Below are 27,412 nucleotides of genomic sequence, written 5' to 3'. Positions count from 1 at the left end.
GTGACCTAAAATTATGAATGGCAACATGGCTAAATTTTGCTGCGACTGAAAATTATGAATGGCGACATGGTGAATTTTTGGTGATTTCTTGCGGAGGTCTCGACTGATTTAAGCATTATATACACAGTGTTTTCTAAGTGGATGGGCGACAATATTTTTTTATATTTTTTCGTAGTTTTAGATCCGTCAGTACGAGGTGCACTATGCCTGCGATTCAGTACGTCTGTCCTCTTTCTCGTCTGTAACTCCTCAATTCGTTTACATGTTTGAGGCACTGGCCCACTAGCGCGTCCACCAAAATACTCCCCGCAAAACTTAGGTAAGCGAACTACTTCGCGTACCGCCAGGTGGTGGTGTTATAATAATGTTTCTTAGGTACTTTACACACTCAAAGCTTTTTTAAAGTTTCGCTTCTGAAGTGGCTAGGTGACGATTAGGCCACGTGTTCTAACCACAGCCTCACTTGCCCCAAATAGCTTGTCCGCTTGTGCCCTGCTGTAACTCGGTATGTAGAGTTTAAATTTTTTATTAACATACTTTTCGGGCCAGCGAAGAAGCCCGCTTATTTGGGAAGCCTTCAAAAAGTGCACTGAGGGGACTGTAGAGTAACCATGCCCACCTTGAAAGCATGGTGTGGGTATTGCGACGGTTCCGCTGTACTTCCAAATTTGTGTTCGTTCTTTTGTAATTAAGGTATTTGATTATCGGACACATGTTTCCACTGCAATGAAATTCCCTTAAGTTTGCAGGAAGGCTACGCACGCAGTCCCTCTCTTGTTGCAGCGACTGGTTCGCTTTGATTTCTTACAACTGAAACGATCGCAAACTTTGGTTATGAGGCGCTAGCATTTAGGGACGCTGACGGTGCCTGCATGACCTTTCAGTGCCTCCGGGGTAAAGCGGTTTATGTGACTCCAAGCACACTAAGCCCCTCATGTTGAAGCGGGTGATGTTACTAGCATTGAAAAACGTCAATATAGTTTAGGGTTTATTAACGCTACTGTGCACTACGGGGCCATATATAATTGGATCTTTAATACTACGCACGTCACACATGTGTGCAGTGGTGTCATTTTTAGTGAAATTTTAAAAAAATAGCGACTTCTGGCGACTTTTCGCTCCTCGTATGGCGAATTTTACTCGAAGGTCAAAACCCTGCTCACCCCGGTGACAGGTTGTCGCGTGTCCTCGCCAGCGCAGTTAAACTGCGCTGGCGAGTGATTCTGCTGCCTCCGCCTCCTCCCTCTCTGTCTCCCCCGTCTTTAGAATGCATTGCGTTGGCTGCACTGGTTACATGAGTTGGAAGCTTTGAGTGTGTAAATCCCATATTTCATAACGATTTCTTGGTTTCCTTTGCCACATTGCATTGTTGCCTGGATATGAACGAATGAGCGACCTTCTTGCAGGTAGCAAACGACGTCAGGCCCCGGAGACTCTCAAGTTCTACTGATCCCCTGTCGGGAGCGAAAAAATCAACCGCGGCACATTCCGGCTTCAAACACCCGGAATGGATCTACTGACCTCTGCGTTATGCATCACATGGGCGCCGCCGTTCGCGCTATTGAACTTTCCTGTAGGGATGCCCTCGTCAGAGCCGAATTTCAATTCTAAAATGATCGAATACTACATCTTTGCGTAACGCTACACCTAAAAAAACAGTTTGTTCTTATGCCAAGTAGTTTTGTTTAACATGTGTGGCGTCATCGTTCTTTTTAATAGTTTTTTGCTTCAGCTAACTTGTAGTTATCAGCAGCCTTTCGGCATCATTATCCTCATTTCAATATATACTGCGGCCAACGGTAGCGATGGCAGGTAACGGCTCGAGGTGCATTTGGATGTGTCTCGCACTGTTTCGTTTCCCTGTAAATATTTCGAGCCACTGCCAGCCGACACACTCTCCTTCGATCTGTTTATTTTGACCTGTTCAAAGGCTTTCGCCAAGCGTATTTAAGTGACTTCGGGAAAACGAAGCGACCGTTGAAGCTTTCAACGGATGAGCCCCGGTTTCCAGCCCGAGAATTACAAGCTGGCGAGTAAAAACCACAGTTTTAAATGCAAAGCATTTCCTATCGAACTTCAGCGAGTTTTACCCTATCTATCTATCTATCTATCTATCTATCTATCTATCTATCTATCTATCTATCTATCTATCTATCTATCTATCTATCTATCTATCTATCTATCTATCTATCTATCTAACGATCTATCTATCTATCTATCTATCTATCTATCTATCTATCTATCTATCTATATGCCTACAAGTGTAATCTCTCTTGGCCGTTTAGATAATGACATCGATACAAAAATTGGTACCATAACATGACTATATGGCGAGCATAAGGGGGAAGTTGTAACGTGAAAATCATGACATGTATGCCATGAATGTGATGATTTATATTTCGTGGTCTTGCATCTTCTGCGGTGGTTTCGTTGACATTACATGTTGCAAAACTGGTATGGGATGATATCACTGCATGGCGAACATAAGTGACAGACCCTTACGTGGAAATTACGACATGCCTGTCATGTAAGTGATGACTACACGCCACGCTCATGATACGATTGGGGCCATTTTGTCTGCTGCACATATACTGAATTTGGTGCTATGTGACCTGAACGGACAACAAACGTATTGCACTGGTGTAAACATGATAATCATGAGGTTCGTGTTATGTAAGAACATGACTACATGCCACACTCATGATGCGCTCGGGGCCAAAAACTAGCTTCACATATCCGAAATTGAGTATTACGTGACGTGAATGAACGATCAACACAAATGCCAGGCGCAAACATCAGAATCATGATATAACAGTCATGTACGGTGGAATTTACGTCCGCCTCGTAAAGTTGTGCTCATTTTAAACTGACATATAAACCTTCCTCTTTCATGCTTCGCATATCATCGATTCTCACTATACGTGGAATCTGCCAAAATTTTTTTTCCTTTCTCCTTATTCATATACAGCTTCCGCTGTGATATTTTATAGAAAACATTCCGGTGAGGTATGGCGGGTAGATCCTTTTTTTTTTTCGTTCACGGTGTAGTGAGGGCATGACTTATGTTGCGATGGTGGAGTCGGAAAACCGCAAATAAGGGCACTCGTCCAGCTCTGATTCTGCCAGAAATAAAATAGGTTTTTTTCGTAATCCAAAACGCTAAAACGCTACAGTGATGGGATAACAAATGAAATAGTTTTTTTTTAGGGGGGGGGGGGGAATAGCACTTCTACAGCTTTAACTCAACCCTCTCGAATAATAGAGAGTTGAGCTGTATGTGGTGAGTATTCACTTCCGTGTCTTCACGACCCTTCTTTTAGAATCAGCCCTTTACGTGAAAGACCATAACTAAAACCTAGAGTCCCAGTCAACGCCACACATTGCAACACCGGATACCATGTGTGATTTCAACGCTATCTCGCAGTGAGTAACATCACAAACATGCACGCATGTGACGTCATCACAGCGCAGTGCGCGCACCGGATAAACATAAATAACGTTTAGACTTCCAACAATGCACCTCTATGTACTGGAGCCAGATGCTTTGAACAACGTCACGGACACTTGACTGATCAGATATACAGCACGCAGTCAAGCGTCTCGCGCGTCCAAGCAAGCGCAATCGGACACGTGGCAGACTTTCCTGAACGCTGACGGTTACCTCAAGAGCTTGCCAGTGCCTAAACCAATGCATTGAGACGCTTTGCGTGTTTTTCGCCAAGCTGGTGCCATGTCTTCAAGTCGCTGTTATTTCATATGTGTGCGCAGATAAATACTTCAAGAAACTATTCGCAAAGGGCTATTTTGTGATGTCGCGAGACTTGTTCCCATATGTGACGAAACTCGTGTGCCTAATGTGGCACGCAGTTTGGGCTGATCTTCTTAAGTGGACATGACAGCGAAATGCTTAATAAGTTTTTAATAATAAGTTGTAGTTTGAGAAAGTTATCATTGCTATTTCGCCATTATACGTTCCAAATAAATTAGAAAAAATAAAGGGGCCCTGTAACTCTTTTGCAGCAATTCATCGAACGACTTCATTCAAAGAGTTCATCGCCTCACGAATCCACTACAGCAAGCACATTTCTTTATTTCTTCAACTATACGAGTGGGGTGACAGGGTGGACAGGACTTCGTCGCACGCTTTAAGCGCTTTCTCCTTTCTTTCGTATCAGTGAGCCCACTGAAAGCTAAATGAGGTGAGGGATGCGGCTAACAAGGGAGGCTACGTCCGTTCGTCAGCAAGCGTCATGACCTTGCACAGTTCTTTTTTTCTTTACTTTTTTCTTGGAGCGCTCTACTACTTTCACTCAGATCGCGAACGATCGGGCATGCACGTTGCCGCGTCCGCCGGCACGTTGCGGCAACTACGGTAGATGCACAACAGCTCACGAAACTGAAATGAGCCAATGATTGTGGATTTTGTGTTTATCGGAGACGTCAACGTTGGGTTATGGCATAATTTGCGCTAGCGACTTCTAGATGACTTCGGAATTAATGATATATACCGGGCGACATGCTGCGCCATAATTTTAGGCTGAAATGTTCTCTGGAGCCCCGCGCGCCATTCGGCAGCGTTTCCTAGATCGTCCTCAAAAAGTGTTGCAGAGCTCCTTTAAGGTCCAAGATCAACTTTTGTGTTTTGCATATAAATTCCCTAATATCACTTAGACATTTAGCGTTTCAAAGATCTTATTTTTGGATTTCGAACACACTGATTGAATAAAATTTTCTTTTACGTACCATGTAAAACTTCTCGCTTCTTTTTAGAGCAATGTAATTCACCGCTAGCAACAAAGAATCACATGTAAACCACAGCAGACGCTGTGATCCCAGCAACACGCCGCGATATTACGGCGAGTTGAAGCACGAACCTCATGACGGGGCGCGAGATGCATTTTCGGGCGCGCATATTTTTGTTGCAGGAAAGACACCACTCAGCACACATACACGGCATGGAGTTTGTATGCGAAGAAGACAAGTGCCTGAGTGTCGTAGTATCTTTATATTTAAAAAAATTGAATTGTTAAAAAATTATCGTAGCTTGCACTGAAGGTACAATGCCAAAGAGAAAGCGGTGCTGATCGCTATCTAGAAAATCTTGGCGGTCGCTGTTCTGCCAAGGTTTGCTATTTTTTTCCGTCTTTCTCTATTTATTTGTCTTCCTCTCTTTTTTCTATTTCTGTGTGTCTTATTTATTTTTGTTTATTGCTATTTCTTTCTTCCTCTCTCTCTACCGATTTCCCTCTCTTCTCGGTCTTTCTATCATTCTTCTCTTATCTTTCACTTTCTCTATTTGTGTATTTCTTGCTTCCTCTTATTTTCTGCCTTTTTTTCACTCTCTTTTTTCTCTCCATTTCTTTGGTTCTCTCTTCTTCTGCTTTCCGTTCCGCCGTGCATCTTTTGTATCTATCCCTTACCTTTTGTTTCTATGCTATTAGTTACTCTCTCCCTTCCTCCTTGCTTTCTTCAGCTTCACACCCGCCCTTCTGTTAGCATTCATCTATAACCGGCTCGTTAAGGCACTCGCCTTCGGGTTGTAGGTTCTCGGGTAAATTGGGCCTCGCGAAAAACTTTTTTTTCTTGGGTATTTTTATGGTTTCTTTCTTTCTTTTCATAATTATTTATTTATATATTTCTTTGCTTGTCTCTTTCTTTCTTTCCTTCTTTCTTTCCTTCTTTCTTTCTTTCTTCCTTTCTTTTCTTCTTTCTTTCCTTGTTTCTTTCTTTCTGTACTAGCGTCTCACCCATGAGGGTTATAGCATTCCCCGCCGGAGAAATCGGCACGCGTGTTCAGGAAGTGAAACAGAAAATGAAGACGACGACAATGAAGAATAGGCACGAAGAAGCGAGAATCGATATTTGACGCTGACCATCTTCTGTCCGCGGCCCGTGAACTAGCGGCCGCCTTAAACAGCTCCATCGTTAACACAAAGCACCCTAATTATGCAATATTCTGTGCCCGTAAAATGATGGCGCCATTTTCAACAGTCACAGGAAAGCAACAAAAGACAATAAAAGTGTTGATAAACTTAAAAAAAAAACTAAATTCTCTCCAAGTTTCCATCGCAAGCTACGAGAGTTATGCTCACTCAGGTTATGACGAAAAAGAACACGCACTGCACAGCAGCGGATCAGGCTTCGCCAACACCCCAGCGCAGATGTGTACGGTACATAGAAATGTTTGCTGCGTTCTATGGCTTCCTGAATTGAGACGCCATGAATTAGACATTTACTATTAGGGTTTTGTAAAACAACATGCTTACAGTGCACCTACTAATGGCAGTAATCATGCAAAAAAGGTGATCACCGACGTTATTCGTTCTGTCACCCCAAACGCGCGTGGGACGGAATTAAGTATTGCTTAATAGTGTGTAGGGCAGCAAATGGAGGTTTCATCGAAGTGCACAGACCAGGTACAAATATCTCGAATATTCCTTTAGTGCGGTGGATAGTTCCCATTCCTCTTGCTTACACTCTGTTTCATACTTCAGTGACAACACAATGGAAGCTGGCGATAATCCCAGCAGTAGAGGCACTCTTTGACTCATAATTTGTTCTATGATCCAACTATTCAGATATAACTAAATAATTTTACCACCCGTAATGTGATAATCATTTTGCTTTTGTCTTCGTAATCAATGAATATGCCTTGTGACTTAGACATAAACAGACCCTGTTATAGTATACGTTTGTCAGTACACTCTGGATTGCTTAGCATGTAACTGTTTCGCATCATGCGCATCATGGCATCCGCTATCCGTTCTGGAAGCGCGCACGCGTTGACAGTCGGAGAAGCCAGGTTTGTATGAAGAAATTCACAGAACTGCTTGTATAGCTTCCACACCATTGCAACTGATGCAAGAAACTGAGTACAGATACCCTGCAGTGACCGCTGTTACATTGAAGCCATATATATCAACAAAATCCCAGTGGTGCCGGTAGTATAAGGAATAAGAGAGAGTGCTTATCAAAAAAGAACATTGGTTCCCTCTTCCCCCCACCGTATATATATATATATATATATATATATATATATATATATATATATATATATATATATATATATATATATATATATATATATATATATAGAAGGAAGTGTACATTTAGGGGCTCATTTTTTCGTGTTTACACAATAATTAAGATATATAACAGACACAGACAACACTGGCAAGGAAAGTATAGGGGAACTTATAAGCCGAATTGTAATCTCAAGGTCAAGAAATAAAAGTGGGTGAAAAGATGATTTGCCGTGGGAGGAATCGGTTCCTTGTTCCTTCCCACGGCAAGTTTTCTTTGCACACAATTCGGCCCAATAACTTTCCCTATGCTTTCCTTGGCATTGTCGTCAGCTAGACTAGATCTTAAGTATATATATATATATATATATATATGTGTGTGTGTGTGTGTGTGTGTGTGTGTGTGTGTGTGTGTGTGTGTGTGTGTGTGTGTGTGTGTGTGTGTGTGTGTGTGTGTGTGTGTGTGTGTGTGTGTGTGTGTGTGTGTGTGTGTGTGTGTGTGTGTGTGTGTGTGTGTGTGTGTGTTGACGCAGCCGACGCCATTTCGCGTTTGATGAAGCATCCAAGGCTTTCAGGTTCCAATAGTGGCCTGTCCGCATTCTTAGCACCCTCTGCAGCGTTGCAGATCTGACTGCCGCCGTGGGCAGTTGCTTCGCACCCGCTAGGGACTGAGGGCCGTGTGTTATTTGACGTATGCATGTGGGATGTAGTGGCCAGATACTGCACCAGGGTGGCCAATCCTTCTCTGGTGAGGGAGTGCGTTACCGGCGGTGGCCACCGGTAAGGCCACACCCCAGCCTCTTAATGCAATTCCATCATCACGCACATTTTTTAAAATCCAGTTGGAAACTACGCTGCACCGGGATTCGAACCACGGACCTCTTGCATGTGTTGCTGATACTTTAACCGCTATGTCATCACCATTGGAACCTGAACTTGGTAAAGTTTAACTCTAGAACCTCATCTAGTGAGGCAGGTTTAGCTGTACTATTTGAGGAGATTAAGTGTTTGTTAAATGGTATGAAATGGAGCTCAGTGAGATTAGGAGGGCAGAGGAGGCCTATATATTTCTACAGAATGGGCACGTCCTTTGCTATCGTGGCTTGGCTGAGATAAAAGAACTCGGCGTGGGGTTCTTTATTCACAGACAAAAAGCTGGTAACTTAAAGGAATACCATTGCAATAATCAAATGGTGGTAGGTATTATAATTAAACTTAATAAGAGATACAAGTTGAAGGTGGTACAGGCTTACGCACTTACATTCAGCCATGATGACGGGCTAGCTGAAAGCTTCTATGAGGACGTGGAATGAGCAATGAGTAATGTAGAAACACAGTATACTGTACTAATGGGCGACTTCAATGCTGAAGTAGGGAAGATGCAGGCTGGAGACCAGGCAGTAGGAGATCATGGCATCGTTTCTAGAAATGCCAGAGGGGAGTTATTAATAGAATTCGCAGAATGCAATAATTTGCGGATTTTAAATACTTTCTGCTGAAAACGAGGGAATTGTAAGTGGACATAGAGGAGCCCTAATGGTGAAAGTAATACGACATAGACTTCATACAGAGTGCACATCTAGGCACCGTGCAGGATGTGGAGATGCTTGGCAAGGTACGATGCAGTGATCACCGCATAGTAAGGTCTTGAATCGCTTAGACGTGAAGAAGCAACGACAGAAGCTGGTGCGCAAGAAGCCAATCAACGAGCTAGCACTAGCGCTGAAAGGGAAAGTACAGGAATTCAGACTCTCGCTTCAAAACAGGCACGCGACTTGGATTGAGTAAACCAGCCTGAGCGTTGACGCAATAAATGATAACCTGAGTTGTACCATTACGGAGTGTGCAGTTGAAGTTGTAGGTACGGTAGTTAGACAGGACACAGGAAAGCTGTCCCAAGAGACGAAGAAGCTCATTAAGAAGCATCAAAGCATGAAAGCTTCAAGTACAGCAGACAAAATAGAGTTGGTAGAGCTTTAGAAGTTGAATAATAAGCGTAAGGTATCCGATGTAAGACGGTATAACTTGGAGAGAATTTAACACGCTCTGAAGAACGGAGGAAGCGTCAAAGCACTGAAGAGAAAAATTGGGATAGGCAAAAACCAGAAGTGTCCACTAAGAAACAAGGAAGGTAAAGTAACTACCAATATGAATAGGATAGTTAAAATAGCAGAGGAGTTTTACAGAGATTTGTACAGTAGCTGGGACAACCATGACAATAATGTAAAAACTAGCAGTAACCCAGGCGACACCCCACCAGTAATGATAGAAGAAGTCAGAAAAGCCTTGGAGAACATGCAAAGAGGCAAATCTTCCGGTGAGGATCAGGTAACATCAAATCTGTTTAAAGACCGAGGACAGATTGTGTTAGAAAAACTAGCCACCCTGCTTACGAAGTGTCTCCTGACGGGAAGAGTACCAGAATCTTGGAAAAAGGCTAATATCACCTTAATAGGAAAGCAGATGCCAAGGACTTGAACAATTACAGGCCGATCATCTTGCTCGCCGTCATATATAAGCTATTTACAAAGGCAATTGCTAACAGAATTAAGAGAACGTTAAATTCAATCAAATTGAGGAATAAGCAGGCTTTTGGACAGGCTACTCAAAAATCGACCAACTTCATACTAACAATCAGGTAATAGAGAAACGCTCAGAATACAGCCAAACACCATACATAGCCTTTATAGATTATGAAAAGGCGTTTGATTTAGTACAAATATCAGCAGTCATGCAGGGACTGCGGAATAAGGGCGTCGACGAAGCACATATAAACAACCTGTAAGAACTCTACAGAGGATCAACTGCCACCATAGTGCTTCATAAAGAAAGGAACAAAATATAAATAAGAAGAATTTGAGGCAGGGGGATACAATCTCCTCATTGCTGTTTACTGCGTGCTTAACATTATGTTTTCAAGGGACTATAGAATGGGAAGATTTTGGGATAAAAGCTAATGGAGAGTACCTTAGTAACCTGCGCCAATGACATTCCGTTGCTGAGTAACTCAGCGAACAAATTGAAAATGTAGGTCCTGAAATAATCTGCAGAAAACGAAAGTAATGTACAACAACCTCGGAAGAGAACAGCGCTTCGATATAGGTAATAGTGCACTTCAAATTGTAAAAGACTATGTCTACTTGAGATAGGTAATACACGCGGAGCTGAACCACGAGATTGAATCAACTAGAAGAATAAGAATGAGGTGGAGCACATTTTGCAAGCACTCTGAAATCATGACTGGTAGATTGCCACTATCCCTCAAGGGGAATGTATATAAGTACTATATCTTGCCGGTACTTAGCTATTGAGCAGAAACCAGGAGACTTACAAAGGGGGTGAGCTTAAATTAAGGACGACGCGGCGAGCGATTGAAAGAAAAATTATAGGTGTAACCTTAAGAGAGAAGAGAGCAGAGTGGGTCAGGGAACAAATTGAGGTTAAGGATATTATAGTTGAAATCAAGAAGAGGAAATGGACATGGGCCGGGCATGTAGTGCGCAGGCAGGATAACCGCTGGTCATTAAGGATGACTGAGTGGATTGCCAGAGAAGGCAAACGTGTTAGGGGGATACAGAAAGTTTGGTGGGAAGATAAAAATTTGGAAGTTTACGGGTGTAAAATGGCAGCAACAAGCACAGGACAGAGTTGACTGGCGAATCGTGGGAGAGGCCTTTGTCCTGCCGTGGACGTAGTCAGGCTGATGACGATGATGAAGAAACTAGACAGGACATGTCATCAAGCGGGGCCCAGTTGAACGAAGCAAGCCTGCCATCGCGTATTCTTCCATGGCAAGAAATTGTTTAATGATTGTTGTTGCCGCTGTGACTCCCACTAGTTTCACTCAGCTGCTACTATAGTGTCAGCAGCCACACAATAAAGCCAGCAAATATGGTGCACTTCAACAGTTACGTGAAAGGACCCACTTTTAGGCAGGTAGGTTGAAGTACGCTAACATGATGTGAACCACCACAACGTGATTTCATTTCAAAAATAGCATTTCCTTGGCATAAACGTAAGACAACGAGGTTTTTGGACCACTATTTTTGCAATCAACATAGACCTAATATTTGCCTTTTGTGTCCTTTTAACGGCAACTAGAGCTGAATGGCAACAGACGCACTTTAAATAACCTTGAACCAACTGAAATGAAATTGAACACAGATGCTTCAAAGATTTACGTGTGCTGAATCGTCATTTGTTTTTCAGAGGAAATTCTTCCCTGCAAAGTGGTTTTTTGCCAACTGCTGATATAGTGATTATAAACATTATGACACAAGTAGAGCAGTTATGGGCCTACAAGAAGATAAGGTGTTCTGAAGAGGGGGGAAGGGCATGCGGCTGAAATATACCTACAATTTTTCGTGGCGTGAAACCAGCCTTGGACAAACATATGTACACACGCGCACACCTATGCAACAATATTAGTTGACAGCGTTCACAGCGGAAGAGTTTTACAGAGATCTGTACAGTTCCGGGACAACCGTGACCCTAATGAAAGAACTAACAGTAACCCAGATGACAATCCACCAGTAATGACAGCGGAAGTCAGAAAAACCTTGGAGGGAATGCAAAAAGGCAAAGCTGCTGGTGAAGATCAAGTAACATTAGATCTGTTGAAAGACGGAGGATAGATTGTGTAAGAAAAACTAGCCACCCTGTTTCTTGACGAGAAGGGTGCCAGAATATTGAGAGACTGCTAACATTATATTAATTCATAAGAAAGAAGATGACGAGGACTCAAATATTTACAGGTCGATCAGCTTGCTCTCTGTCATACACAAGCTATTTACAAAGGTGATTGCTAACAGGACGAAGAGAACATTAGAATTCAATTAACCAACGGAACAAGCAAGATTTCGAAGAGTCTGCTCAACAATCGACTACATTCATAGTATCAATCAGGTAATAAAGAAATTCTCAGTATACAGCCAACCACTCTAGGTACCTTTCATAGATCACGAGAAGGCATGTGATTCTGTAGAAATATGAGCAGTCATGCAGACATTTCGCAATCAGGGTGTCAACAAAGCACATATAAACATCCTAGAAAAAATATACAGAGGATCAATTGCCACCATAGTGCTCCATAAAGAAAGCGACAGATTATCAATGAAGAAGGGTGTAAGACAAGGGGATACAGTCTCTCCAATGCTATTTACCGCGTGCTTACAGGAGGTTCTCAGAGGCCCAGAATAGGAAGGATTAGAGATAAGAGTTAATGGAGGATACCTTAGTGACCTTCACTTTGCGGATGACATGACATTGCTGAGTAACTCAGGGAACGAATTGCAACTCATGATGACTGAACTGTACAAGGGGGGCAGAAAGGTTGGTCCTAAAATTATTCTGCAGAAAACGAAAGTTATGTACAACAACCTCAGAAGAGAACATCGCTTCGATATACGTAATAGAGCACATGAAGTTAAAGGACTACGTCTACTTAGGTCAGGTTGCCCTACCGCGGTGGTCTAGTGGCTAAGGTACTGGTCTGCTGACCCACAGGTCGCGGGATCGAATCCCGGCTGTGGTGGCTGCATATACGATGGAGGCGGAAATGTTGTAGGCTCATGTGCTCTGATTTTGGTGCACGTTAAAGAACACCAGGCGGTCAAAATTTCCGAAGCCTTCCACTACTGCGTCTGTCATAATCACATGGTTGTTTTGGGACGTTAAACACCACATAAAAAATAAATCTACTTAGGTCAGGTATTAATCGCGAAGCCAAACCACGAGATTGATGTAACTAGAAGAATAAGAATGGGGTGGAGCTCATTCGGCAAGCATTCTCAAATCATGACTGATAGATTGCCACTGTCGCTCAAGAGAAGGTATACGTATACCAGCTGCATATTGCCGGTACCTACCTACGGAGCAGAAACGTGGAGGTTTACAAAGAGGGTTCAGCCTAAATTGAAAAGGACGCAGAGAACGATGGAAAGGAAAGTGATAGGTGTAACCTAAGAGTCAAGAAGAGTGCAGAGTGGGTAACTGAGCAAATCGTATTTAAAGATTTCACAGTTGAAATCAAGAAAAAGAAATGAACATGGGCAGGGCACGTAGCACATAGGCAGGATAACCACTAGTCATTAAAGGTAACTGACTACATTCCCAGAGAAGGCAAACGCACGATGGCGAGACGGAAATTTAAGAGGGTCGATGAGATCAAAACATTCGGAGGTATATAACATGACAGCAGAAAGCACAAGACCGGGTTGATTGGCAGATCATAGGTGTTGCCTTTGCCTTGAAGTAGGCGTAGTCAGGCTGATGATGATGGATAAAGGCTTTCCTTTACAGCTAGCTTACCAAGTGCAAAAATGCTAAAAAAGCAAGCACTGTGGTCTGGACCAATTCGGTCACACTCAAGCTATCTAGAGTTATCGCACAGTGAACCACATGAAAAGTTTGACCATCAGGTACTCTTTGGCACTGCACAATTTGTCGGCACTTAGTAAACACGAATAGAGCGAGTGTTTTTTTTTTTCGTGTAATTACTGTTATCATTTTTGTTTTTGTTTTGTTTTTGTCCGGGGAGGGGGGTTTTACCGTGTGCCTTCACCGCCATCTTGCCAGTGCAAGTGTCGTCCCCATCGATGAATTTTCCATCTCATGAGTGCAAGTTTCAGCGCCATTGGTTAATTTTCTCACCTTTGAAACGATTCAGCACTAATGATTGAAGTTTTCCAATATGTGCAACATTTTCTTTTCATGAGAAGTTTCGCGTGAGACTGCAATTTCGCAGCGCAGTCCCTTCTCACGGCAAAAATATTAGGTAGACAGCTTCGAACAGAGAGTTTTCTAAGCTTGCGGAGCTGATTAGGCTATCAATTCCACCGTCACCGGCTGATCCCCGAGCACAAAGAAATGCACTAAATAGATTATTTATTCTTTACTCTAGGTGGACAGTCATACTGATCCTGCATCACCCTTGTTCGTTGCATGGCGCTCTGAAAAACGCCTGGACTGATGTGAACACAGTATTTTCTATTATTTTATGTTATCAAAACAAATACTTCTGAAAAAAAAAACTTTATAAATTCATCTTGCACACCTAACTAGCCAAGCAAGTAATGTCACAGTCATCCTTTCTTTCGCCCCGCTGCGGTGCTATAGTGGTTAAAGTACTCGTCTGCTGACCAGCAGGTCGCGGGATCGAACACTGGCTTCGGCGGCTGCATTTTAGATGGAGGTGAAAATGCTGTAGGCCCATGTGCTCAAGTTTGGGTCCACGTTAAACAACCCCGGGTGGTCGAAATTTTTTTAGGCTTCCACTACGGTGTCTTTCATAATCATGTGGTGGTTTTGGAACGTTAGACCCCACATATCCATCATCAATCATGATCCTTTGTTTCGCCCTTGTGCCGATCTCTTTTTCGACCAAGATGAAAAACTTGTGAAAGCCGTAGACAGAAGGGGTCTATTTGGGCATTAAACGAATTCCGAAATTTCTGTATGCAGATAGAGGTACCATAAACAGAGACTGAACAGGAACACCTTAGCAACTAGTAGTGAATGTAGAAAAATAATTGTAATAGCAAACAGCCGTACAGCAAAGAAGCAATAAAATACATCACGTGCAAAATGATTTCGATACAAGGAAAAATAACAGTGGAAAGCCGCCAGAAGAGGGGGAGAAGCCAGAACATTGGGCAGGAGAGTAAATAAAGGCAATTAAACACTCCAAAACAGTTTTCAGATGATTACACGTACACTATGAGAATTAGCGAAAAATAAACGACAAAAAGAAAACTGTTACTTGACATAAGATTTCACCAATGTAAGATGATGATGCGGTGCTTCGTCAACATAATGTTGTGAGTAGGCACAAAAGGGAACCGGAGCAGTAAAGGTAAGTACAACTATCCAGATTATGGAAAACATGTATAAATAAATCGTGAGATTTTTTTTAGCTTTTCAATCGATTGAGAGGATTTGATAGCAGATGGTATGGTATTGCATAGACGGATTCCCATTAAGTAAGTCGTTTGCTTGCATATAGTTGGCATGTACTGCATGTATAATGGAATTTGGTTATGTGAGAACTTTACAAGTTATAGTATTCATTCGGTTTGATGGGGGGATTACAAAGACAGGACGCCCATTGTCGATTCGCTTGAAGAATAATATTCTTAGCTTGTATTTAATAGTATTATCAACCGTTAGGATACCGTTGGCTTGCACGAATGTTTTCGTATCACTGCGATAATGACTAGGGGTCGCACATGAAGAGCACTAATCTAATCAAATGTGCACCTTCTAGTCGACGTCAAGACAGTTCTTAAAAGAGACAAAAGGCACTAATACCCCTGTCACATGGCAACCACTGAACCTAGTTAACCTCAGTTCAGACTTCAACTCCCTAATGGAGCTTTACGAGAATGGAGTAGTGGGTATGCTACATGACTTAGTGCAAGCTTTCGACCCGAACCACACGGGGCAGAAACGGCGCTGCGGCGCTTGTCAGTATATACTATCTTTCACATATATATTCACAATTAAAGCAACGTACACGTGGTTTCTTGCTCTTTTATGCATGCATAATAATAATAAAACTAAAACGGGAAAGTACACTGTCCACGTGTGTGCATCTCATGTTTGTGTAAACAAATAATACGGCGCAACATTTTCCAGTGGCGGCTTGGCAAAGCGTTGGGTGTAGAGGATACAGACATTGATGTCCTCAAAAATAAAAATAACTTCAACTATCCAGTGTGTAGTGCAACACCGAACAGATTATAACGCTGAAGTCTATAATTGATGAGATTACTAAGACAACTCTGTTAGCGCGGTTTTCTTCGTAGGAGTAGCTGTGTGGAAACGAGGGTACTCCGTCAAGCCCAAATGGTCATTACCGAACTCCCTTTTCCAAAAGCTCCGTTTAACTTTCACGGTGAAATGGAGGGGCCGTGGGATATGAGCCGCCTCTCCCTTGACGAAAATACGAAGTACTTAAACGGAGTTTTATGAGGGCTGTGTGATAGGGGTATAAGATATATCCCTCTTTTTTTTCCCTTTCAGAGTCACTACATAATAAATAGAGTAGACTTCGCATACTTTGAAACAAGTAAAAAAAATTGGAAATGAATGCACTTGAAGATTACAGCCGATTCCGTAACCTCCGCCATGGCCGTAGTCCAATGAGCATCTGGCATACGCGCCTGACCATTTGTGCACTCTACACACACACTTTCCTTACCCGCTGTCCACTCCACGTGCACGGCTTCGTTCGATTGCACATCCGTTTTCACTCTCGCTTGGCGCGCGCTCTTAGCGCACGTGACAGGCACCGACCTCAAGGCCGATGGGGGCCAGGCGCGATTGCCTGAACGTCGCCCAACGACGCGCACGTACATGTAGAAGGCGCCGCCTTCCCTCGTGGCTGAGAGCATAGCCGAGGTACGTTTTGCTGGCGTGCGACTACGGCGAGACGGTCTGATTGCGGCTTGCGGAGCCCGGGGTGTGCGGATAATCGCGCCATGCAGCGTCAAAACACTCTCCGGAAGAAGTATTTTTCAAGTTGGTGACTCACGGCAGCTGCTTCAGCGCTTCTGCATAGCGTCGTGCCGGCAAGGTAGGTGTGATGTAATGACTCGGAGGACAGTCTCCCTCTCCTCGCTCGCCCGCTTGGCTTCGCCACCGTAAGCGCCACAATATACGATGCGTGGCTTACAGTAGCGATGCTCGCTCGGCGCTCTTGATGTCGATGGCTTCGTCTGAGCAATTTTGTTAGTAGTAACTAAATTATCAATCAATTATTCGGATATCCAAGCAACAGATGTTAATATGACACTGGGTCAGATGAATACATATTACTGAATTCATAAAGTTGTTAGATATTTAGGTTACTTTAACCTGCACCAAACTATGAAAGCCGCAAACTTCCTAATAAAGCAACAGTACTTAAATAACAGCCCACGCAGCTAGGTAGCGCTACGAGCGTATTCATTCCAGGAATGCAAGAGAAAAAGAATAAAGGATTAATCCTGTATATCACAGTTCTTTTTTAGGTTACATTGCAAGTGTTCACATGAATAAAATGTAGAATATGCAAGGATAGTGCCTTTTTATATTCCCTTCGATAATTGCGTCATTGCCTAAATAATTGCCTAAATAAAAACGTGGGCTTGTCTGCGTAATGCAGTTCGTCCTCTGTAACAGTTAAAGAGCGACAACGAAAACATGTTTTAATGTATTAGTTTACGGAAGGCCGTCGGTCCATTCCAAGCATGATTTAGCGCAACAATTTCGAAATTCGACCACATCTTATCTACGCTTCAGCTCAAATATTGTGGAGTGCATTTCGAAGCATCGGATTTAAGTAGTCGTGTCAGATTTAGGCAGGGGGGAAGGGGCAGGCAAATTTGCGCTATGTATGCAATGGCAAAAAAACTTTTTGGGAAGGTAGAAGGGGGGGGGGGGCTGGTGTGCCGACCCCTGGCAATGCCCAATGAATTTAAGTATACATTTTACCTTCTTGGTCTTTCTTGTGCCCAGAAAACAAACGTTTACGTCGGACACAACAGTCGCCACAGATTACGTCCGCCCCGCTGATCGCTTCTGCCATTATCATGCATTGTTTGCCCACTGAGCCTCCATGTTGACAGCGCATGGTGTACTCTCGTTTTTTTTTTTGTTTGCATTTTTTTCAAGTCTCACTCTCTTACTTTCTATTTTGCATGGAAAGGTAGCTTCTGGTACCTATTTGTGTACGCGTTAGCTTGAAGAAATCTTGCATCACCCTCCACCACACAGGAAAAACACGGAACATTTTGCATGAGAAGCACAGAATAACAAACATTTAAATGGATAGTAGAAATTAATGTAGAAAGACAAACATGTAGGGTCTCGGCTACCTTACAGCGTTTCATTGCTCTTGCCTTCAGCGCTTCACCATTCTGCACCTTTTCGCGAAAAGACTGCAGTTGTGAAGGTGTAAAACAGGAACAAAAATAACGCATACGTGATGGAAGTACACACAATACGTGTAGTCCGTTTTGATCTGCTTGTGTTCATGCTGACGCACTTGTTTTCTAATAAACTGCTTTTCTCTTTTTTCTTAATTCACTTTATGTTCTGCTTTTCCTTTCTCCTGGTGTTAGGTAGCAAACCGTATGGTCCAGTCGTGGTTGACATCCGCGCCTTTCTCTCATTTAGATATCTTCATACAAGCTCTACGCTATACATCCATCCTCCTTTGAAGGCATGACTGCTTAGGCAAGTTACATGACAGTAATCTGCTCAGTGCCGCTGAAAAGTCATAATCTTGTCGCCTAAGTGTCATTTACCCACAATGCAAGAGTGAGTAGACGTCAGAATTAGTGTCAGGTGTGCAGACATATCATAACGCCAGTGCATGGGCAGATCGCGTCTTAAAGTTTCGGAACACACACACACACATATATATATATATATATATATATATATATATATATATATATATATATATATATATATATATATATATATATATATATATATATATATATATATATATATATATATATAATCACGTTAAATAATCTCGACAGAAGATCAAAAGAAATGCTGTTGGTCTTTGGGAATCGTTTTAAAGTTATCTGGAGCTCTGAAAGCCAAACCTCGCAGTTTTGGGGGTTGTTCATCCCATATTTGCCACTGAAGTGCCCGTTTGTGGACAGCCATTTTTACCGGTTCAAAAATGATTTATTTTTTCGGAAAGTTTCTCTCGTTACACATGTAGCACCACATTGAAAAAGATTTTGTGAACTGTGGAGTGGATAAAACGGCGACGAGTTCTTGTCATTGTAAAATGACGCATATGAAGTCCCGAAAGGGATTTGAGTCTGAATGGTGTGGGTTTGGGAACATGAGAAGTTTTGAGAAAGAAAAAGAGAGTAGAAATCACATTGCAATGAAAAAAAAAGAAAGATTTGTGGAACTTGTATTTTTATTTTTATTTTTTGCAGCAGAATCTCTTTTTTATTTATTGCAGCAGAATCATCTGTGTCAGCACCTACAAATGTCGTCTTTCACGTCGTGTTACACCTCTGGCTTCCTGGGCTTGAATGGTGTGGCTGGAGTGGCATCATTCCTCGCTGTGGTTGTGGCAACAAGCATAGGCCTAGTGGCCCTAATGGTCGTGGCTTTCCTACTTACAGTGAAGCTCAGTCAGTTGAGGGCGCTTCGAACACTAAAGAATGTTCCACATAGACGTGAGCCTGTGCCTTATATGAACTTGTTTTCCCTAATCAAAAGTTGCTCACAAGGAGGACCAACGTGGTTGAGCGCAGGTAAGTGTTCATACTTTGAAATGTTTTTTTTGTGAATGTTCAAAACAAGTAATGCTATCATGCTGATGCTACGTTATGCAAACCAAACTTGCTCCTCGTGTTTAGTGTTCCTGGAGACCGCCAGATTTAGACAGCGCTATATAGTAATTAAAAAGCGTTTGAACGTGAGCTATTTCGTACCTCGGATAATACTAGAAGTGAGCTGACAGCACAGCTCTCGTCATGTTTTACCTTTCATGAGGTGTTTGAACACACGCTGCTTTCAGCTGTTTTATAACTGTCGAAATAAGTGTTCAGGAGGCTTCCGGTTTGTGCCTATATATAGGCTAGGCGCACCCGAATCTTTCACTATCACGTATTTGTCAGTCTTGACCTTTCATACAACATTAATTCTTTCTCTAGCACTGCACTGGATATATCGACCGCAATGTATATTAGGGGCGGGGGGGGGGAGTATTTGCGATTGAGAGATAAGACTTGGTTGTGCGCCTTCAGTTCCTGGAAATTGCGCATACATAGGGTATTGCTTCGCGTTTGAGGCACACGAGAAGTAAACATACACGTCGACGTTGTCTCTCTCGACTCTCTAAACTACGCATGCGAGATAAATCAACAGACCAGATAGGGAAGCCTTTTTCGAAAGATGCAGCAGCTGATGAAGTGCAGCTGCTTCCACAGTAATGATCAGCACCGTAACTCTTGAATAAGACAATAATTTTCTGGAAACGCGTACAAGTTGGCGGGCGACGTTTACGCTTCACACCTTGATAATGGCTGCAATGGGAGCATGAGGAAGATTTGTGCTGCTGAGCAAAGTTGCGGGCATATCATGCTGATATCGGCACGCTTTTTTATGCAGATAATTGTGAAAGATCAGTCGAATGTAAAGAAAGGGACGTGTCATATGCTGATCATCAATACGAGAAGCAGCATAAGAATGACGAGAGATGCCGTGTAGTGTCAAAGGAGTGGGCATATAGCTTATTTTCTGAACACAACCCAGAAGAGATACTTTCATGTGAGTGGGGATAACATATCTAGACTAAGTTCCATGCTGGTACTCAGGATTAAACGAGTCGGTTGGTTGTGTACGCTTTTTACACTGAGCTGATCATTGTAAAGAGACCGCAGGATCCTGAACCAACGAGGCATATTTGAGGTAAAGTATGCGTTCGCAAGAACTTGAGGAAAGCTTCGCACAACAAGACAAGTTGCTTTGGGTAAAAACAAGGATGTCATTTGCTTCGGATGCATTATCATTCTACGTATTCATTTCACCTTAAGATATGGGGTATGTATACACCGAATACGTCTCGATAAAACGTAAATGTGAATGGAGATGTAGAAGATAAAGTAGAGTCAATGCCAGATATGTCATTTCGTACATAAAGTGCAATTATTTTGACGGTTGGGCAGCAAAGAAGTGGTATCCCAAGAGGTAAAGTTATCATGTTATTAGGACAATCATGGACAACGAGACACATTTAACTTGAAATACCTACACATAACTCTAGCATAGCTTCTGCTTTGTGATTGCGGCACCAGGAGGTTATGTCTTGTAACGATTCTTTCTTGTCATCTCAGGAAGTTTTTTTTATCACTAGTCCGTCCTGCCCGTGGAGCTTCGTTGCTCCGTTTGGTGCTTCGTTAAAGGAAACTACAAAAGACGAAAAGAATGGGGCATGGGAAGAGTCCTTGCGTAAATACCCCACCAGAACTTCATGCAAGCAAAATATGGAGAGGCGTGTTCATAAAAATATTCGTATGTATACTATAGGAATGCTGGTCAAAACAGGTTCTACTCAATTGTAACATATACGGTATGCTAAGGAAGGTGCCAAGGGCGCGCGGCGAGACGTTCTTGTTGGGGCTGGGCTCGACTTTACATTCGTATGTTCCTGCGTACGTTTGTGCGTGTGCATGAATATACGTACAGATGCAAAGTTAAAACTCCCCCTTTCCCCTAAATGGCTACGAGAATGCAAGGTCGTCAACTTTTGCCAAACAGACCTTGTATATGAAAAGTGAATCAGGCGCTGTTTTGTTGCGTGTACTTGTGTCTGTGTGGAGGGGGTAGGCTGAGTGGGAGGAATAGGGGTTAGGACACCTATCTTAAGGCAAACTTATTCAGGCACAATATTTTTGTAGTCTTCCTCGGTATCGGCTGTTAGCACTGAATTTCTTTACCGACTCAAAGTTCTTGTTAAGTTGCAAATGTGCTTTTGCCATGCGACGCATTGAGGGTTCAACAATGCCTTCCCAAAGCAACATCTAGCTTACTTAGGAGAATGCATTGTAAACAAACGGATGATTTCTACTATGTGCGCAGCACCAATATATCGAAAGAGCATGTAATGTAATCACGAGATTTCACGTGCAAGAACCACCGTATGAATGCCAGACACCCCATAGTGAGAGACTCCGCACTACTTTAGCCTCATGTGAATATTTAATGCACAACTGAATATATTTACGCGTCTGTCCATGCAGTTCGCATCTATCACGCAGGGGCTGCCATGGCTACGAATGAGACTTGAGGCCTCGAATTTGAAATAGCATGTTCTGGGAGTTTCCTTTTTTCTCTTGTCGGTTAGTTACATTAAACTTTAATGCTTTGTAATAATAGTGACGCTACTATTGCAAATGAACAAGAAGTCTATAAGAGATAGATAGCTTGCACAGTCATGGGTGTAATTAACGAAGTTGCAATAAGTAACTTTTTAATTAGGATATTTGAGGGGTTAAAACAACAGGCTGGTTAGTACACCGGCTTCGAAGGCACTTTAGCGTATAAAATTTCTTCATGCAAACTTTCCTGCAAGCAACGCAGGAAGTGCTTCATAATTGAAGGCTTCCTGAAAGTGCAACTAGCGGCTGACGCGGAAAAGAGCGCTCGTGACGTTATCCTCCCCGTCCCTTACACGTCGTCATGTTGCCATTACCAACGTGCCATGGTCCTAAGTCCAGCTTTCTTTGGCAATCGATTTCGTGTAGTTATTAGTACATTGTGTTTTTTTTTCCTGACAGAAATTTGTAAAGCCGATACAGATGTTTGGGTGAAAATAAAATAAAAAATAAATAAAAACATCTGGAAGCTGCTGACGACTAGCTGCGCTACGGCAGGAATGCATGACGTAAAGATAGTGCATATTTGATGCCCTACTCGCATCAAATGATTTCGTTGCCCTCTAAGAACAGGTATTTCCTCGCAGGGTCATTCTGGTGATAACGTATAATAATACCAATGAATTGTGGTATTTTACGTGCCAGAATAACGGCATTATTACGAGGCACGCCGTAGGGGAATGCCGACCATGGGGTGTTGTTTTAACTGCACTCGCATCTCACAGTACATGGGTATAGCGCATCTCGTCAATCGAAGTGCATCCGCTGCGACGGGTATCGAGCTCTTGACCGCTGGGTCAGCAGCCCTCGAGCACTGTAGCCCCTGTGTCACTGCGGCGGTCTAGCTGGCGGTGATAAAGTGAATGTGCCGTCGTGAAGAAGTACCGTGCAGTGATAGTAAGGTTATCGGGGTGCTGTCGCAGTTTCGCTTCACGGACTTGCGTTTTGGCTAGCTGTAACATCCTAGCGTCTGTTGGAATGAGCAGCGCGCGCTGCAACGCTTACAAGAAGGCGGGAGCCAAGAAACGCAATACGAGAGACGCAATAGTAGCTTGGGTACTGTGGGCAAAGAATGCATCGGCAAGCATGAATGCGAAATACTGGTCTGAACTCGCGCAATTTTTCGGCTCGCACGTTTTCTGTACATAAATGAGATGTCATAATGATAGATCAAACGTGTGCGTTACTCAAAATAACGCGTGTTCACATAGGAATGCCACCACCTTCCTGCCCGTAAGCGTAACAGACAAAGAGCTCTAGCATGCGCTGAACTTCCCCAACATCTTACTGTTAGCTCCTGCCAATGTTTTCAATTATTATTTTATTCCCGCTATGACACAACCATACTAATCAAAAATGAGAAAACAACCAAAACTTTATTTTGGGATATTGTTCATTTTAAAATCAAGGCATCACTAGAAGACACGCCCCAGTATACGGTACTGATAATATTAGGCCATCTATAAGGTTGTTTAACGTCCACTCACATCACACAGAACACGGGCTCCTTGCATTTCTCCTTCATCGAAATGCGACTGCCGCGGCCGGGGTCGATTCCGCGACCTTTGCGTCGGTAGCCGAGTGAACTCATCACTACGGCACAACCAAAAGTAAGATTGTCTATTATTCTTATTTGTGGTTCCATTGTAGAGGTGAGTTAAGTCGTTACTTGTTTGAATATGCAAACTTGTCCGAATATATGCCTCTTTGACTGTATGTTGAACTGTCGCTGCCTTTTTGGGAAAATTAGAATATCCGTTTTTTAATCAAATATGCTTTGATTAAGAAAGTTATTTCATTTGCATTCAAAATTATTAATAGTTACTGTTGTGCACTCGCTACCTTGGCTTCAAGGGGGGAGGGGGGGGGTAGCTGTCGCTCCCACGGATCACAACAAAGAAATACCGAATGACGTATAGACGGGGCAATAGCTTCCGCCGCAGCTCAACTCGTGGAGCATCGCACGCGAATATAAACATTTTTAGTTTGGGGCCCTCTGACAGAAGGGGTGTTTTGAACACACAAGTTCAATAAAATTCATGTCATAATGACCACTCTGCAGTTAAAAAACAATGAATGGCGTTCTATGCTGTCCTTAGCCTAATTGTCTGTTTGTTGGATTTGTTTGCTTGCGTCTCAAACAGCGAATCCCCTGAAACCATGGCTCTTTGCCGTTCGCGTGCACACACACACTCACACACACACTCACACACTCACACACACACACACACACACACACACACACACACACACACACACACACACACACACACACACACACACACACACACACACACACACACACACACACACACACACACACACACACACACACACACACACACACACACACACACAAGCTGTTTCCCTGTATTAGTTTTCTTTGCTTTCCCTTTGTCTGCTGATATATTTACTTGACAAGAAGTGTTATTCTCTGAAATAAATGAACAGTTTTGATTATGTATACTATTATGCGGATTATTAGTATTATTTCTGAGGTTTCACATGTCGAAATTTTTCTACAATTAAGTCACGCCGTCGTCGCGCACTCCAGAATACTGTTGACCACCTCGTTTCTGTAATATGTACCATGATGCAACATGCACAGCTGCGCTATACTCAAACGTAAAATACATATATCTCTCTACATGCCACCAACCACCGACTAACTAGCCCTGGGTGATTCCACGAGAGATCGACACGGGTCGAAAAGTTGATATTTTAGATTTCATTGAGTATTTTATATTTTGCGCACCTCTTACCAGGTAGCCCTAAAGTCAACTTCGTTTTATTATTAATGGCATAACTCACGAGAAAAAATTATCAAACTTCACCAATACGGAGGCACACACTTCGCCACCTGTCATTTTCGAAAATTGCAGATGCTATAAAAAGACAAATATTTTTGTTTCAAGGAAGATATTTTTTACCTGACATGTATGTCTAATGAAGAATGAATTCATACGGTTTTAAGTTTGCAGACCTTAAGAAAACAGCTTTTAAAAATGTCTAATTTTGCGACAGTTTTAAATACGTTACGTATTCCCAATTTTTTTTCTCCGAAAGTAATGCAAGCAGCGTTTTCAAACTTGACACGTTTCAAGGATATAGTGTGTTCATTCAGTACATAAATTATCGCTGCCCAAGGGAAAATGTAAATTTTTATATATTGCCTCAAATTTCTCATATTGGAAAAAAGGTACTCCAGTTGAAATTTTAATAACAAAAAAACTTCAACTTCGATTTTTCTTAAAATCTCGTAAATAGACAAACGAAGGTCATCATAGAGTAATATAAAAAAACATGTTGCATTATTTTGTTTTTAGCGACAATATTCGTGTATACAAATCAGAGCTTTTCGAGAATGCACTGATAAGTTGAGAAATCTAGAAATCAGGACGGAAAAGCGGCTATGAGCTTCAAACCCGAGTAAACGTGACCGCATTTGGTGAAGAAAGGCTGTTTTAGCACTCTGACAAATACGTACCCATGAAGGCGCGTTTATGCTCCTGATAACACAGCTCTTTAATGTGGGAAATCTTCGACACTGCAACTCAGTTGCAACACATCTGTCTATATTTGCAGATAAACTCAAACATGAAAATGTTCCAACGCAATTGTTGGGTCTCGCTAGAAAAAGCATATGCGCTTGACGTACCCTCACTGGTATTTTGGTGGTGACTGCGTGAAACAGGAGATGCGCTCAAAATGGCTGCATCTTTTGCAGATCACATTTAGCAGTACGTGACGCTAACAAAACACGCCCACGATCAGTGCCCTCAGATGTGCTTAGCCAAGCATGCCAAGAACGTATGCCTGGAACATGTGGCAACAATTTCCACTGGCTCTTCTTAAACTGACGGAATGTTTCTAGCTCGTCTGCATTTGCACACAGCAGCTTGACATTCTTGAGCTTCGCGCTCATTTGCGCCACCATTTGGGATGCTGACATAATCACAGCTGAGCTTGCCGCTCTGAGGTTGTAGAGCGTAGCCTGATGCTTTAGTAGGCCACCAACGCCGTCACAAGAGTTCTTGCCATGTCCTGTGGCCGAAAAAAATCCACTTTGTTGATATATGATCTTTCTGACATAACTCGAACCAATGGTACTTGTTTTTGAAGTGACTGCATGCACCATCAGAAACATAAGTAACATGCGTGTCAGGCTTAAGTTGTTCCTTCATATAGTTCTGGATTATTTGTAGAGCAAAACAGGCATGTGCAGCATCATGGCATGTGTCATCACTGACGACGGCAAAACTTTGAATTGATTGCTTCCGTGTAACGACACACGTCAATATAGACACCTGTCTTTTGTGCCAGTGATACGACTGTACCTCATTCGGTAAAATGGCTGTTCAATTTTCGGCGAAATCAAAGTGAAAAATGCAAGATTCTTTTTCTTGCTTCTCCTTCGCCTGGCGTATTGCTGATTCTTGAATGTATCTTATGTAATCATGGGTAATTCACTTCACGAAACACAGACTTAGCTCTCGCAGAAAAGCACTTGCCTGGGCTGTTTTTTTCTACTAGATCGCCATTTTCCCATACTGCAAAGGCTACCTCAATATATTCATAAACATGTGGCTGTCAAAGCGTCCTCCTTAGCAAACTAGTCACAATGGCCTAAAAAACAATCACTCTTAGGGGAGCTGCAAAGACATAGTTCTTTCAAGAAGTCCGCCATGTAGGCACCATCGGTGACGTCTTGTAGGGCTGAAACACACTCCGTGGCATTAGCACAGTATATACAAAGGCACACTTCTTGGTGTGGTGCAAGAAGAACCCACTTCGGCCTCAGTGAATAAAACTTTGAGAGCCCAATAGACGTGTTCGGATTAGCTTCGCTAAAGAGACGGTAAGCCTCTCACACCGAACGGGTCATAAACCTTTTCGAATCAAGCTTCTTTTTTTCCGTCAATTATAACAGATACGACATCTTTTTTGTTGGGTCTCTGCCGAGAGCAGCTATACTCATCATTGGAGTAGTAAGCCATAGCTGCCTGGACGTCCATTGGGTTCAGCCGTGTCCTTTTTACCGCATTTGGTGCTAACCATATCCCGTGTTTTGCGCGCCAGCGTCGGGATCTGTATATCATGTAAGCTGACAAGTTTGGTATAAGCGCTTGGAGTTTTCGGTGCTCTATATCGGTCGGCAACAGTGCCAACAAACGCATGCGCTCTTGATACGAAGAACACGCTTCATAGGCTTGCTTGAAGTTCTTGAACCACTGGGCTCACACACTGCATTTTAGATCTGATGGTTGAAAGTGGTGGTTACACACGTTACGGTGGCATTTCACGGTTACTGAAGATTTGCTGCTAAGTTGTCTTGGCTCTGCATGAACTTTGCTATTTTGTGCATGTAGCTTCTCTAGTCACATATGTGACAATGCTTCAGGCGTGTTTACGCAGCGCTCTTGACTTCTGCCTTTTTCTTCTGGCAAAAACTCATCAGCTGTTTCAGCTTAGAAGCCATTAGATGAAGACAGC

The 27,412-nt window shown here is 42.7% G+C and overlaps 2 protein-coding genes across 4 annotated transcripts in view; one reads left to right on the top strand and one right to left on the bottom strand.

Moving 5' to 3' along the window:
- The window catches only part of LOC119161238 (cytochrome P450 4c3), a 162,344-nt gene extending 145,517 nt beyond the window's left edge, over positions 1–16,827 (bottom strand). Inside the window, exon 1 of one of the 3 annotated variants that reach the window (XM_075879664.1) lies at positions 16,222–16,827. The gene's annotated coding sequence lies outside the window, so the exon portion shown is untranslated. The remainder of the gene's footprint in view (positions 1–16,221) is intronic. The other 2 variants (XM_075879666.1, XM_075879665.1) reach the window with 2 other exon arrangements.
- Positions 1–27,412, top strand: part of LOC119162052 (uncharacterized) — a 105,108-nt gene that overhangs the window by 42,838 nt on the left and 34,858 nt on the right. Inside the window, exons 13-14 of the mRNA XM_037414536.2 lie at positions 885–894; positions 18,997–19,294. Of these exons, the coding sequence (XP_037270433.2) occupies positions 885–894; positions 18,997–19,294 (308 nt within the window). The remainder of the gene's footprint in view (positions 1–884; positions 895–18,996; positions 19,295–27,412) is intronic.

Source organism: Rhipicephalus microplus, chromosome X (genome assembly GCF_043290135.1).
Source record: "Rhipicephalus microplus isolate Deutch F79 chromosome X, USDA_Rmic, whole genome shotgun sequence".
Lineage (NCBI taxonomy): Eukaryota > Metazoa > Arthropoda > Arachnida > Ixodida > Ixodidae > Rhipicephalus > Rhipicephalus microplus.
The sequence above is the reverse complement of the archived record's forward strand: the minus strand, read 5'-3'. Positions and strand labels throughout refer to the sequence as shown.